Genomic DNA, 12,946 nt, shown 5'->3' with positions numbered 1-12,946 from the left:
CCACATGTGGAAATTGACTGCTATCTTGGACAGTACAGATATAAATGTTTCCATCATTGCAGAAATACTGGACAGTTCTGAGCTAGAGATGATTTATGATAGAGACCATTCCTTTTCTCTCTTTTCTTTCTCTTTTTCCATGAGAGTATTGCATAGAATTTTCAGGAAAGGAATGACAGAAGTAGAGAAAAGAATTAAAATTGAAACACTAGGTTTTACTGTTTTATTAGGTATTCTAATTAAGGGATCTGGTGGCCAGAAGATTGAGCCATAGGTTAAATGAAATTTTAAAATTTGAACATTTCACCCATCAACTGTTATCATCTGTTACCCTGGAAATTAACAATTGATATTTCTGTATGTTTGATTTGAAATGGTCATATTGTTCTCATTATTACATGTTTTAGAAAAATTCATTAGTCTCCCATTGTTTTTTTCTTGTCATGCTTAATTAGAATAAGAAAAGTTACATTTTTATGAAGCAAAAATCTGCACCTAATATCATTATTCGAAGATGGACATGTGGCTTTAGAATGAAAGCTTTCTTTTTTTGTGGCTGTTTTGTTGAGATGTAATTCACATACTGTAAAATTCACCTGTTTAAAAATGTATAATTATGTGGATTTTAATATATTCAAAGTTGTGTAGCCCTCACCACAGTTTAATACCCATGCCCTTTAGCTGTCATTCCCAAACCTCCCTCTACACCTCTGCCCCTGGCCCTCGGCAGCCATTAAGCTACTTTCTGTGTGAGCAGACTTGCCAGTTCTGGACATTTCATATAAATAGCATCATGCAATGTGTGGTCAATAGTGATTGGTTTCTTTCACTTGGTGTAATGCTTACAAGGTTTATTCATGTAAATCAAAGCTTTTAAAAAGAAATTCGATATTCTGTGTTGACTATATTAGTCTATGATAAAAATATGTTAGTGGTGCCTTAAAAATGTATATAATCTTAAGTTTGGGTTTTTTTTAGTTAAACTTACTTTGCATCTTTCACATAGATTTTTTTAATTGTAGGATAACATAACTTTAAAAATATGTGTAAATTGATGACAGTGCAAAATATTAGGAGATGAACATACTTGTGCAGTCAGCACCCACATCAAGAAAGAAATCATTACCAGCATCCCAGAAGCTTTCATTGTGCTCCTTCCAGTCACTAATGATCAAGAGTAACTGACCATTATCCTGATTGAATACAGTCATTTTCTTGTTGTTAAACGTATATGAATAGAACAATAGAAGTATACTCTAATATCTGGCTTCTTTCACTCAACATAATGTTTGTGAAATTCAGCCACACTATTCTGTGCAATTCTAGTGCATTTTTTGTTATTGTAATATATTATTTATTCAACAGTCTTGAATTTAATTTTTCCTTTCTGTACCTTTTTGGCATCAGACAGTTATACAAAGACTAGTTTTTTTTTTTAATTTATTTATTTTAATTGAAGGATATTACAATATTGTTATTTTGAATAGTGCTGCTATGAACATTCTTGAATGTGTCCTTTGCTGATCTTATTGCTGATGTATTTTTGTAAGGCGCACACAGTAGAATTGCTGAGTCACAGGATATGTGATGCACCTATGGGAAATATAAACGGATATAATCACATTAAAAAATTGCTTGATAGTTTTACAGAAACTTTTAGACGACAGCTAACATTTAAAAATGAACTGCTACAACTAAAGATCCTGTTTCTTGCAACTAAAGATCCTGCAGTGAAGATCAAAAATACCTTGTGCCACAACACAACTAAGACCCAGCGCAGCCAGATAAAGAAATAAAATGAACTGTCATAATATCTATGTAAATGATCAAATATCACCTAACCATTAAAAGCTTTCCTCTTAAAGAATGTGTAACAAATGAGGCAGTGGATCTACTAACAGGGGTCTATAAATGGTTTCTTATGCTTGCATGAGGGCTTCCCAGATGGCAGTGGTAAAGAACCCACCTACCAATGAAGGAGACATAAGATGCCAGTTCAGTCCCTGAGTCCAGAAGATCCCCTGGGGAAGGAAATGGTAACCTGCTCCAGTATTCGTGCCTGGAAAATTCCAAGGACAGAGGAGCCTGGTGGGCTACAGTCCATGGGGTCACAAAGAGTCAGAAGTGACTGAGCACATACATACCTGCATGAACAAGCAGTTTTTTCATTGGAATTCTTCAAATTATAACCCTTTAAAGACCAGAAGTAGGAAATAAAATATTGTACATACTTTTCTAATTCAATTAGTAAAAAATACTTTGAATCACTTAAATGTTCAGTAAAATTAGACATTTATATCAAGCCTGGGGAGACCTAAGCTGAAAAATATATAATATAATATGGTATAATATATTCAGCTAGTAAGTGAATTCTCTGTGTCAGAGAATGGAACAACATTATCAAAGCAGTGTTAGACAAAGAAAACATGAAAATGAATCAGTGGAACGATTAAAGATCAAGAAACTTGAGCCCCAATAAGAAGTATGTAAATACACAGCAGAATTCAACCTAGAGAAAAAAAACACTAACCTAGTTCTTTATGCAGTATGAAAGTCAAGGTACAAAAGATTCCTCAGATGAAAGAACAGTACTGTTATCAAAATGTTGTATTAGCTTCATTTTAACATCACATTAACATTTTGCTTCATATATGGTGACACAATTTAAGAACGTTTACCTGTAGATTGAAAACAGAGTAGCCACTACTGTGTTCCTGGAGTCAAGAAGAGAATAAATATTACTGTTACTCCTTTGTTTCTGTTAGAGATGATCTGATCAAAAACAGTGTCAAAAAGTACTGTTTAAAAACAAGACGGTGATAAAATATGAACCCTGTAAGGGATATCTTTAAATGTAACTTGAAAATCACAATTACAATAAAATAGGTTGATAATGACACATTAAATGCTATGAATTAACTTCTAGTTGAAAAGAGTACACAAACTGTACTTTGACTATTGCATAAAAATTTTTTAAATTACTATTTACCTGTTTCCTAAATTTGTGAGCAACCTTCAGTGAATCTCATTTAGATCTATCTATTGGTAAACCAACATACCAGGGAAGCTTTTCTGCTTTATTTATTAATCCTCCAGAAAGATTTAACTGCATCATCATCTTGGATTGTATTCTAACAAGATGTTTCCTTTCTTACAGACAATATCCAAATTAACTAATAGTTAATTAAAAGGGTAACTGTTGAATTGATGTTTATGAATTATAGTTCCTTAACTAAGATGTTTATGGTAAATGGATACTACAGTGGCAAGATGTTGTTAGGGGTGAAATGTTAGTTCTGCCTATGAATTAATTTGAGCTAGCTCCTCTTCACATCCAGATTCTTCACTATCAAAATCAGCCATATTTTTTTCTGATTTTGCACTAATCTGGTATCTACCACAGCTGACATCATCTGCACTTAGCTTATCACCAGCCATGTGCCCATTGTGGTACTGAAGCTGAATTTAGTGATGCTGGATTGCCAACAAGCAAATAATTCATTTCCAGTAGCCTCCCAAGAAAGTCCCCAGTGTGTGTCATACTACAAGATTCCTGAGATGCTTGTGCTGTTTGGGCAGCATTCATTTCCTCTGAAATAGGTTCTGGATCTTCAGAGTCTGAATAGGCATGTAGCATTTGTATTTGATTATCTACTGATGACACAGACTGTTAAAAAGCAGGTCTTTTCCTGTTTCATTGCTTGCTAATAGACCTTGGGAATTCCCTTAAGCAAAGGCCTACTTGACTTTCTGTTTCAAAGATCTATATCACAGCTACTTTTAAGAGGATTTTGACCATGATCTTCTTTAAGGGCTTCAGCTCTGCAGTGTCTTCGGATTGACCTCTTGGCAGAGCTGCCAGCTGACTGTCTTGAGTTACCAGAAATCACCTCATTGGTAGATCCATTACTATGCTCACTGTTGCTTCCAGGACCACTGCTTCCATCTTCACGACTGTTGGCAGTTTTGTCAGAACTTCTTTGTTTGGATTACATTGTGTCTGAAAGCTGCTGTTGTATATATTTCATTCTTAGTGTAAGTTGCTTATCCATTTCAGTGTCACTGCCTCCATTTTGATGAGTTTCACTATTATTTGAAGACCAGCTGCAGGTGTACAATGTGATGGAGCTGGTCTTCTGAGCTTTTCTTCCTCTTTCCTATTTTCAATGGGAAGATACATATTTAATAAAGATGCAAAAGAGCTGCTTAGTTAGCTGAGCCTTAGCTGCTAATACGCTATTCCATAATGCTTTAATTAACATCAGTGCCAAGTACAGTGTCTGTTCGGTACGAACACTTGGCTGAAGACCTAAAACCAGATTAAGAAGATGTCTGAGAGGAGCTAGATCCAGATGCTTGATGAGTAAAGGAAATGAGTCATGTATATACCAACCACAGTGTCTCAGCTCTGCTGCAACCCATATGCAGTCAATATGCCAAGGATTCAGTCATCCTGCTGCTGCTAAAAAATTCAAAGTCACTTGACAGGGTTTGATAATCTCACTATGTAAGTTCGGTCCATATATATGCTCTACACTGCTTATAAGCCTGTCTGCAAGTTCTTCCTCAGTGGACTTTCTGTGTCTGATACCAATGACTCATTATTGCATATATTGTTAAAGGTGTGAAGTTGATTCATTATCTTGAGCCCAACCAACCTCTTAGTCAAACGAGATCACATAAAGTACTTAAATGCAAGATCTAGGCTTACTTTATTTTATCAAATCATAATGTTGTATCCAATGGTTCTTTCACTGTGCTACACATTAAATCATCCATCCTGTGAACCCCACTCTCTTAATTCCTGACCAGGTAGCTTGCATAAATATCTGATAATGTAGGGCCTAAAAGGGACAATGTGCTGCATGACAGCAGAGATATGTAGCCATATCCTAATACTAGATACAACTGTAGTAAATCCATGTACTATAAGAAATGGCAAAGTTGTAAGAGTTCCACATTCAAAGCAATCATTCATGCGAGGTCGTTTTCCCCACAGAATAAACGATGAAGTAAAGGCGATGGTACTTCTACATCATTCATGTCACCGATTGTCCCTAATATATTGCTTTCTTAGAGTGATATATCCCCTATAGTAAGATGACTATTGTGCTTGTAGGCAATATATAAGGGAAATTGAATTTGAAAAAGTTATGCCACACACAGAGTTTTCTTTCTTATCTCCACTCCATAAACTGAAAGGATCAGAATTCCTGGAAGATTCCTCCTCTGTCAGATTACAAATTCTTAATTATTTTTTTCTATTGATTTTATCATTCTATACTCCTTCATTACATTCTTTTCTATATTCAATGGTTTTTTCCACTTGGTTACTCTCATCTTGTCTTGTGGGAATCTATGTTAATAGTAGTACAACGTTCACACAGCTGGATCCAGAGTTTTTGAACTTGGGCAGTCACTAAATTATTAAATGCTTACCCTACTTGGTTAAAAACACAGATATTGCCTCTGTGTCCGGAAATTGATATAAGCAAATATTTTGAAAGTATGTTCCTTTAAGAACTGCAGGTTATCACCACCTTCTGTATCTGATACTGGATCCATGCAATACTACTACCTTCAGTTCTGTAAATTACGACTCATCTGTCCTCAAGCAGTGAGATACCTTGAAGTGACTAGAAATTGCAGAGCAAAGACTTGGATTTTTTTTAATGTAAAAAAAAATGTTCTCTTGTCACAGAAATGTTGGATAAAAAGTAATTTGTCAAGTCTCTCAACCAATTTAGGTTGAATTCATGCTTTCCATAAAAATTTTGTGTTTAGGCTGCTGAAAGCCTTCACAAGACCATTGTGAAGAGGCGAATGTCTCATGTGAGTGGAGGAGGATCCATAGATTTGTCTGACACGGACTCGCTACAAGAATGGATCAACATGACTGGCTTCCTTTGTGCCCTTGGGGGAGTGTGCCTGCAGCAGAGAAGCAATTCTGGCTTAGCAACCTATAGCCCACCCATGGGCCCTGTCAGTGAACGCAAGGGTTCTATGATTTCAGTGATGTCCTCAGAGGGAAATGCAGATACACCTGTCAGCAAATTTATGGATCGGCTGCTGTCCTTAATGGTCTGTAACCATGAGAAAGTGGGACTTCAAATACGGACCAATGTTAAGGATCTGGTGGGTCTAGAATTGAGTCCTGCTCTTTATCCAATGCTTTTTAACAAACTGAAGAATACCATCAGCAAGTTTTTTGACTCCCAAGGACAGGTAAAGTGTTCTCTGTTTTATTTTTTACCCTTTCTTGTAAATAGTGACTCATTTGAAATAATGAAGCCTTTTTCTTTTAGGTTATTTAATTTTGATACTGGCATGGACTTTCACTTATAATTTTAAAAAAATTAGATAAAAACATTGCAAAAACGAGAATCATCTAATTCAGAAATTAGTTTGCTTTGTAGGGACTCTGGTGCATGGGTGTGCCTGGGGTTAGCAATGTCTTGGGCATGGATGTGAGCATCTGTGTATATCTATGTGCCTGTTTGAATATGTGCCCATGGGTATATTTCTGCATGTGTATGACATTTATCTATGGTTTGTCTGCTGTGCATTGATTCCCAAATCAATCAATTCCCAATGTTTTGTTCTTTGTATAGGTTTTGTTAACTGACACCAATACTCAGTTTGTGGAGCAAACCATAGCTATAATGAAGAACTTACTAGATAATCATACTGAAGGCAGCTCTGAACATCTGGGGCAAGCCAGCATTGAAACAATGATGTTAAATCTGGTCAGGTAGGCATTCTATTGAAGTGTAGCAGACACACATTTGCATTGGTAGTTAGCAATAAAATAATTTGCCATCCTTTTCTTTTTTACACCCAAATCAGGGTGTAATAATAAGGTAATTAGAAGTTATATATCTTCTCATATGAGCAAAATGAAAATCTTATAATTTTTATGGTTACATTTAATCATTTTACTTAGTGGTGAAAGCATTTAGAAAACCTTTTCCTTCATTTATATCTGATCACTTTTTTTTTTAATGCCTCTGTATCTCAATAGATATGTTCGTGTACTTGGAAATATGGTCCATGCAATTCAAATAAAAACAAAACTGTGTCAGTTAGTTGAGGTAATGATGGCAAGGAGAGATGACCTCTCATTTTGTCAAGAGATGAAATTCAGGTAAGTTCTCAAAGAGCAAAATAAAGTCTTGTAAATTTTACTATGTTTAGTGAAGTACAGAAAAATAGTGGCACCTGGTTATCATGGGAAGCGGGAGAGGTGGAAAAGAAGTGTTTTATGTGTTCTTTTCCTTTAGATCATTTTAAATTTCCCGAAGCTTTGTGCCCATGACAGTGCTCCCTTTTTCTAAAATTATACTACACTTGAACTAAGAATTTGATTCTGTGTCCAACTGAGAGCACTGTTGTTGTTCCGTCTCTAAGTCTTGTCCGACTCTGCAACCCCATGGAGTGCAGCATGCCAGGCTCCTGTGTCCTTTGCTGACTCCTGGAGTTTGCTCACATCCTTGCCCATTGAGTCGGTGATGCTATCTAATCATCTCATCTTCTGCTCCTCTCTTCTTCAAAAGTCTTTAGGTAAGGGCTAAGGTGGTAGATCAGTATACCAGTTGGTGTTTGTGCCCTTCTCTGTTAGATTTGTGGTAGTAATATCTCTTTCATAAAATTGTCTTATTGCCTGAGTTATTTAGCAAATTACTTGAATTGTTACTTTTAATCATACAAGAATTTTTACATGTGACTTTGAAAAAGCACTTTCCTTTTTTCTTTTTCTCTCCCATTCTTTAGGAATAAGATGGTAGAATACTTGACAGATTGGGTTATGGGAACATCAAACCAAGCAGCAGATGACGATGTAAAATGTCTTACAAGGTAAAAAAAAGAGAGAGAGGAAAGAAAAAGACTTTTACATATTAGTAGGTTTTCTCTAGGCATTAGTACTACTTATTATAGTATGTGTACATATTAATTTATATTGAAATTGTTTTGGGGGGTATCAAGCTCTTGCATTTGGATTATTTAAAGATATTAATCTTCATTGTTTCTTTTTAACTAAAAGATTTTCAGTAAAAAGTGAGTGTTGTTTGGAAAGTTTATGTTGTATATTTAGAAAAGATAGTCTACAGTTGGAAAATAAGATATATAAGGCCTTAGATTGTTTTTATTTTTTGACCGGATAAAGATATTATTTGAAAAACTTAATTGTTTTGCGTCTTTCTGAAATGTAATTGCTTAAGATTGCTCTAATGATAAATGCTTACTGCCATGTATCAGAAATATTTAAACATTATGAATTACATAATAGCTATTCATATATATTTCTTTGGCCAGGTTTGATTCCACAGTACATGCTTTTAATTTAAGGTAGTCATTTAGCCAAGATTACTTTGTAGAAAGTTATTATTGCCCTTTGCCTGACTTGAAGTGTGTTTGTATTCTGGTCTCTGCATATTAGCTCATTGATTATTTGGGTTTTCATAGTAATTTGTTTAGGGCCTCCCTTACAGCTCAGTCAGTAAAGAATCTGCCTGCAATGCAGGAGACCTGGGTTCAATTCCTGGATCAGGAAGATCCCCTGGAGAAGGAAATGGCATCCCACTCTAATATTCTTGCCTGGAGAATCCCATGGATAGAGGAACCTGGCCGGCTACAGTCCATGGGGTCGCGAGAGTCAGACACGACTTAGCGACTAAAAAGAGAGAGAGAGAAATTTGTTTAATGAAATAGGTAGTTATGAAAAGTCATGTCTGTTAGGAAGACATTTATTTGAGGGGAAGGTGAAGTGTAAGAACCTGAGAGATTTGTGGTCTTAAAACTTTTTTTTTCTTCAGAGATTTGGACCAGGCAAGCATGGAAGCAGTAGTCTCACTCCTGGCTGGTCTGCCGCTGCAGCCTGAGGAAGGAGATGGTGTGGAGTTGATGGAAGCCAAATCACAGTTGTTTCTTAAGTAAATTTCAGTTGCCAGAAATAAAAAGCAAAAAACAAAGCCCCGCACACAACAAAATGAAGTGTAATTGAAATAGCAAATGATTATATTTAGAAAATGGACCTCATTGCCTCATTATTATGACCATCAGCTGCTGCCTCACAAAATACAGCACTTTCTTGAAGCAATAGTCCCTATTTAGGGCCGGTATAGGAAAACAGCTGTGTTTTGTGGTTTTCCTAGAAAATATAATTTGATCAGTGAATTTTTATAGACAGTAAAACCCAGATCACCTCATAAAGTCATTGTCTTAATTATTTGGACCACTAATTTTTATATTCTGAAAATTAAACATGATACATTTAACCAGGAAGCATTGCATCTATTTGGTACTTGTGTTATGAAATATGTACTGGACCTGATCAGGATAAAATCATATTCAACACAAATACTACCTAATGAGCCGTGCTGGCTGATTACCCCTAAGACTAGAGGGAAGCAGATGCTAGAGCCACTCGTGATGCACACGTGATGGTTTCAGAATGTCTGATTAGCTTTCTAGTTGATGTGTGTGGCCTTCATTGGTTAAGGGTCAGTATTTTTATTTCTCAGGTATTTCACATTGTTTATGAACCTTTTGAACGACTGTAGTGAAGTCGAAGATGAAAATGCACAAACAGGTGGCAGGAAACGTGGCATGTCTCGGAGGCTGGCATCACTGAGGCACTGCACAGTCCTGGCAATGTCAAATTTACTCAATGCTAATGTGGACAGCGGCCTCATGCACTCCATAGGTGAGATAAAATGAAAGGTTCATAGAGAAATTTAAAACCTAGAGAATCGGTATATAAGAAAAGTGAAATTACTTCAAAAAGACCATGTTAGTAAATTTGCATCTGTCTGTCCACATCAGGCTTAGGTTATCACAAAGATCTCCAGACAAGAGCTACGTTTATGGAAGTTCTGACAAAAATCCTTCAACAAGGCACAGAGTTTGACACACTTGCAGAAACGGTATTGGCAGATCGTTTTGAGAGACTGGTGGAGTTGGTCACGATGATGGGTGATCAAGGAGAGCTCCCTATAGCCATGGCTCTGGCCAATGTGGTTCCCTGTTCTCAGTGGGTAAGTTCATTGAGTTAAGAGGAGAAGAACAGTGCCTGGCACAGAACAGATGCTTCAGAATTCATTCAATGAATTATTTTTAAATTGAAGTATGTATGCTCAGTCATGTCCAAGTCCTTGTGACTGTGGACTGTAGCCTGCTAGGCTGCTCTGTCTGTGGGGTTCTCCCAGCAGGAATGCTGGAGTGGGTGGCCGTGCCCTCCTGCAGAGGATCTTCCTGACCCAGGGATAAATTGAAGTATAGTTAATTTATAATGTTTTGGGTATACAGGAAAGTGATTGAGTCATATGTATATGTATGTGTGTGTGTGTGTGTATATATATATATATATATATAATTAATCTTTTTCAGATTCCTTTCTATTATAGGTTATTACAAGATACTAGGTATAGTTCGTGGTGCTATACACTAGGTCTTTGTTGTTTATCTGTTTTATATATATTAATGTGTATCCGTGAATTGAATTAATTGCTAAAACTTGTAGAGCTAGAAAAGCTTCAGATATTATTTGAGTGATTTTCAGCTGTGGAAAGTGATTGGCTCTTTTAGCCCTCACAAGATTTCTTTATTATGAAGATCTTAACTTCTCATATTTAAGGTAAAAGTGAAACTCCTTACCTGACCCACTGAAAAATTCTGTCTGAACACTCATCGAAATAAAATTAAAATCACTGATCTTGTCTGGTGTCTGCATTTGGTAAATGAGATAATTAGAATTAAATCTCATATTCAGTTGTTAGTAATGCTAGAACTAGAATTCAAGGCTTGTGCCTGCTTACTACCTCTAGTTCAGAACTCTTTCGTTTTTTTGAAGTGTTACACAATTTTTTAAAACTTCAGCACTCTTATTTGCATTTGAAATTATGACTTTGCTTGTTTTAAATACAAAAGACATAATATGGCTATTTGGCATCTCTTAATAAAAATTTTTCTAAAACCATATCATTTTTGCTAACAGACATGCTAAACATTGTAGAGTTTGGGCTTCCCTGGTGGCTCAGATGGTAAAGAATCTGCCTGCAGTGCAGGACACCCGGCTTTGATCTCTTGGATGGGAAGATCTCCTGGAGAAGGGAATGGCTACCTACTCCAGTATTGCGTGGAGAATTCCATGTACAGAGGAGCCTCACAGGCCACAGTCCATGGGGTTGCAGAGAGATGGACATGAAAGTGTTAGTTTCACTTTCACTTTCACTTCAGTTACATACTTGAGAAGGGTTGTCCCTTTTCATGTTAAAAAGCTGTTTAGTTTATACTGTACCAAAAGTGATTTCAGCTTAGCAAATTTTTTATAATAAGGTAACCTGTTGTTGCCTGTAAATATGTTTCTGCTTAAAAGCTATAGGATCTTACTCCTCATACTTAAAGTGAAACTTAGAGCCTACAAGGCTCTATCCAGCCTGGGCCCTGCCTCTTCTCTCACGTCATCTTGGGCCGTTTTCCTTCTGGCTCACCAAACTTGAACCCCACTGGCCATCAAATGGATTAAGCTTTTTTCTGCCCTTGAGCACCCTTGCTGCTGGTGCTGCCGCCTACAGTGCTTATTCCCTGGCCTTTTGTTCTTCAAGTTTCAGGTCACATTTCACTTTCTACTGAGGTTTTTTCTGGTCATCCAATCAAAACCACACCCACAGTCATTTTATTCAATTGCTTGTTATATTTCCTTTGCAGCATTTATTTACTGCTTGAAATTATTTTATTTGATTGCTTGTTCTCATTCCACCGCAACATGAAGTACATGAGAGCCGAGCCCTTGTCTGTGTTGTTCACTGCAATAGTTCTGGGTCTTGGAGTCGAGCCTGACATATAACCATGACTTCGTAAGCGATTGTTTAATGAATAAAGATGGAATCTTACTTGTAGGGAGTTAGAAAAAGGAAGGTATTGAAATCTTCTTGAAGGCTAACGTTCGTTCACAAATCTCCATATATTTTGAAAATGGCTATTTTAAAACCTTTTAGCACCTACCTGTAATTAGTACTAAAAATTCTCAGTAATTTTTTCAATAAAAAAGAAAGTCCAAGAAGCTTTAATCACTTTGTTTTCTTTCAGTAAATAGTTTCTTACATGTTTTATATATGTATTTTTTAGATTCTCATTGGTTGTTTATGTGTTTTACGTTAAGTGGACTTTTTTAAAAAGAGGACTTTTATATTAAGTCAGATCTATTAGAGCTATATCTAAAGGAGAACAAATAAAAAGATAACTTCAAAAAATTTTAAGTCTGTTTTGTAAATTTAAATTCTGATGCTTAAAGGTTTTTAGAATTTTACGGGGGAGGGATTAGAATGGAAAAAACATTTAGCACAGCAGTCTAAAAATAGTTCTATTTTGTAACTAAATCATCTCTGATAATTACTCTTGGCTTTAAAATGGAATCTAGTCAATTATGTATTATGTAACCATGGGAAGTATAGCAGAATACTGGGTCTTATTTGGCTTCCAGTTATCTGTGGTTAAGAGTGTTAAATTTTTTTCCTTTACTTAAATAACACATGATAGTAATCCTGAGACCAGACAAGAATTAGAGGAGCTGCAGGCCATGATCCTGACTTTGTTGTTAGGCCATCTTATTCTGGCTACCTCATTCTCTGTAAATCTCTTCCCAACTTTTGTGGTTAAACAATGATTTGCAATCAATTCATTTTTCTTATGTGTGCAAAAAATTATTTACTGTGGGGAATTTTGAGGGTTATCATTTAGGTACTAGATGGGAATTAGTTATGCATCCCCACTTCGTATATACAGTTGGCTAATCTCCTGGTTCTCAATGCACTGCTTAGGTCTTTTTCCTGTCTTTCTATAAATCCTGTAGTTTCTCCATTTTTGTTGTTTCTTTCCTAACCCATGATAAATGTTCGCTGAGTTTCCCTGACCATAGGAGAAAAGAGTAGAGCTCCATGATCACCAC

The 12,946-nt window shown here is 36.1% G+C and overlaps 1 protein-coding gene across 3 annotated transcripts in view; it reads left to right on the top strand.

Annotated features, from left to right (window-relative positions):
- The window catches only part of NF1 (neurofibromin 1), a 250,845-nt gene that overhangs the window by 115,016 nt on the left and 122,883 nt on the right, over positions 1–12,946 (top strand). For all 3 annotated transcript variants that reach the window (XM_018064268.1, XM_018064270.1, XM_018064269.1), the window contains exons 21-27: positions 5,785–6,225; positions 6,612–6,751; positions 7,022–7,144; positions 7,771–7,854; positions 8,814–8,930; positions 9,522–9,703; positions 9,823–10,034. In XM_018064268.1, the coding sequence (XP_017919757.1) occupies positions 5,785–6,225; positions 6,612–6,751; positions 7,022–7,144; positions 7,771–7,854; positions 8,814–8,930; positions 9,522–9,703; positions 9,823–10,034 (1,299 nt within the window). The remainder of the gene's footprint in view (positions 1–5,784; positions 6,226–6,611; positions 6,752–7,021; positions 7,145–7,770; positions 7,855–8,813; positions 8,931–9,521; positions 9,704–9,822; positions 10,035–12,946) is intronic.

The sequence above is a fragment of the Capra hircus genome, chromosome 19, assembly GCF_001704415.2.
Source record: "Capra hircus breed San Clemente chromosome 19, ASM170441v1, whole genome shotgun sequence".
NCBI lineage: Eukaryota > Metazoa > Chordata > Mammalia > Artiodactyla > Bovidae > Capra > Capra hircus.
The sequence above is the reverse complement of the archived record's forward strand: the minus strand, read 5'-3'. Positions and strand labels throughout refer to the sequence as shown.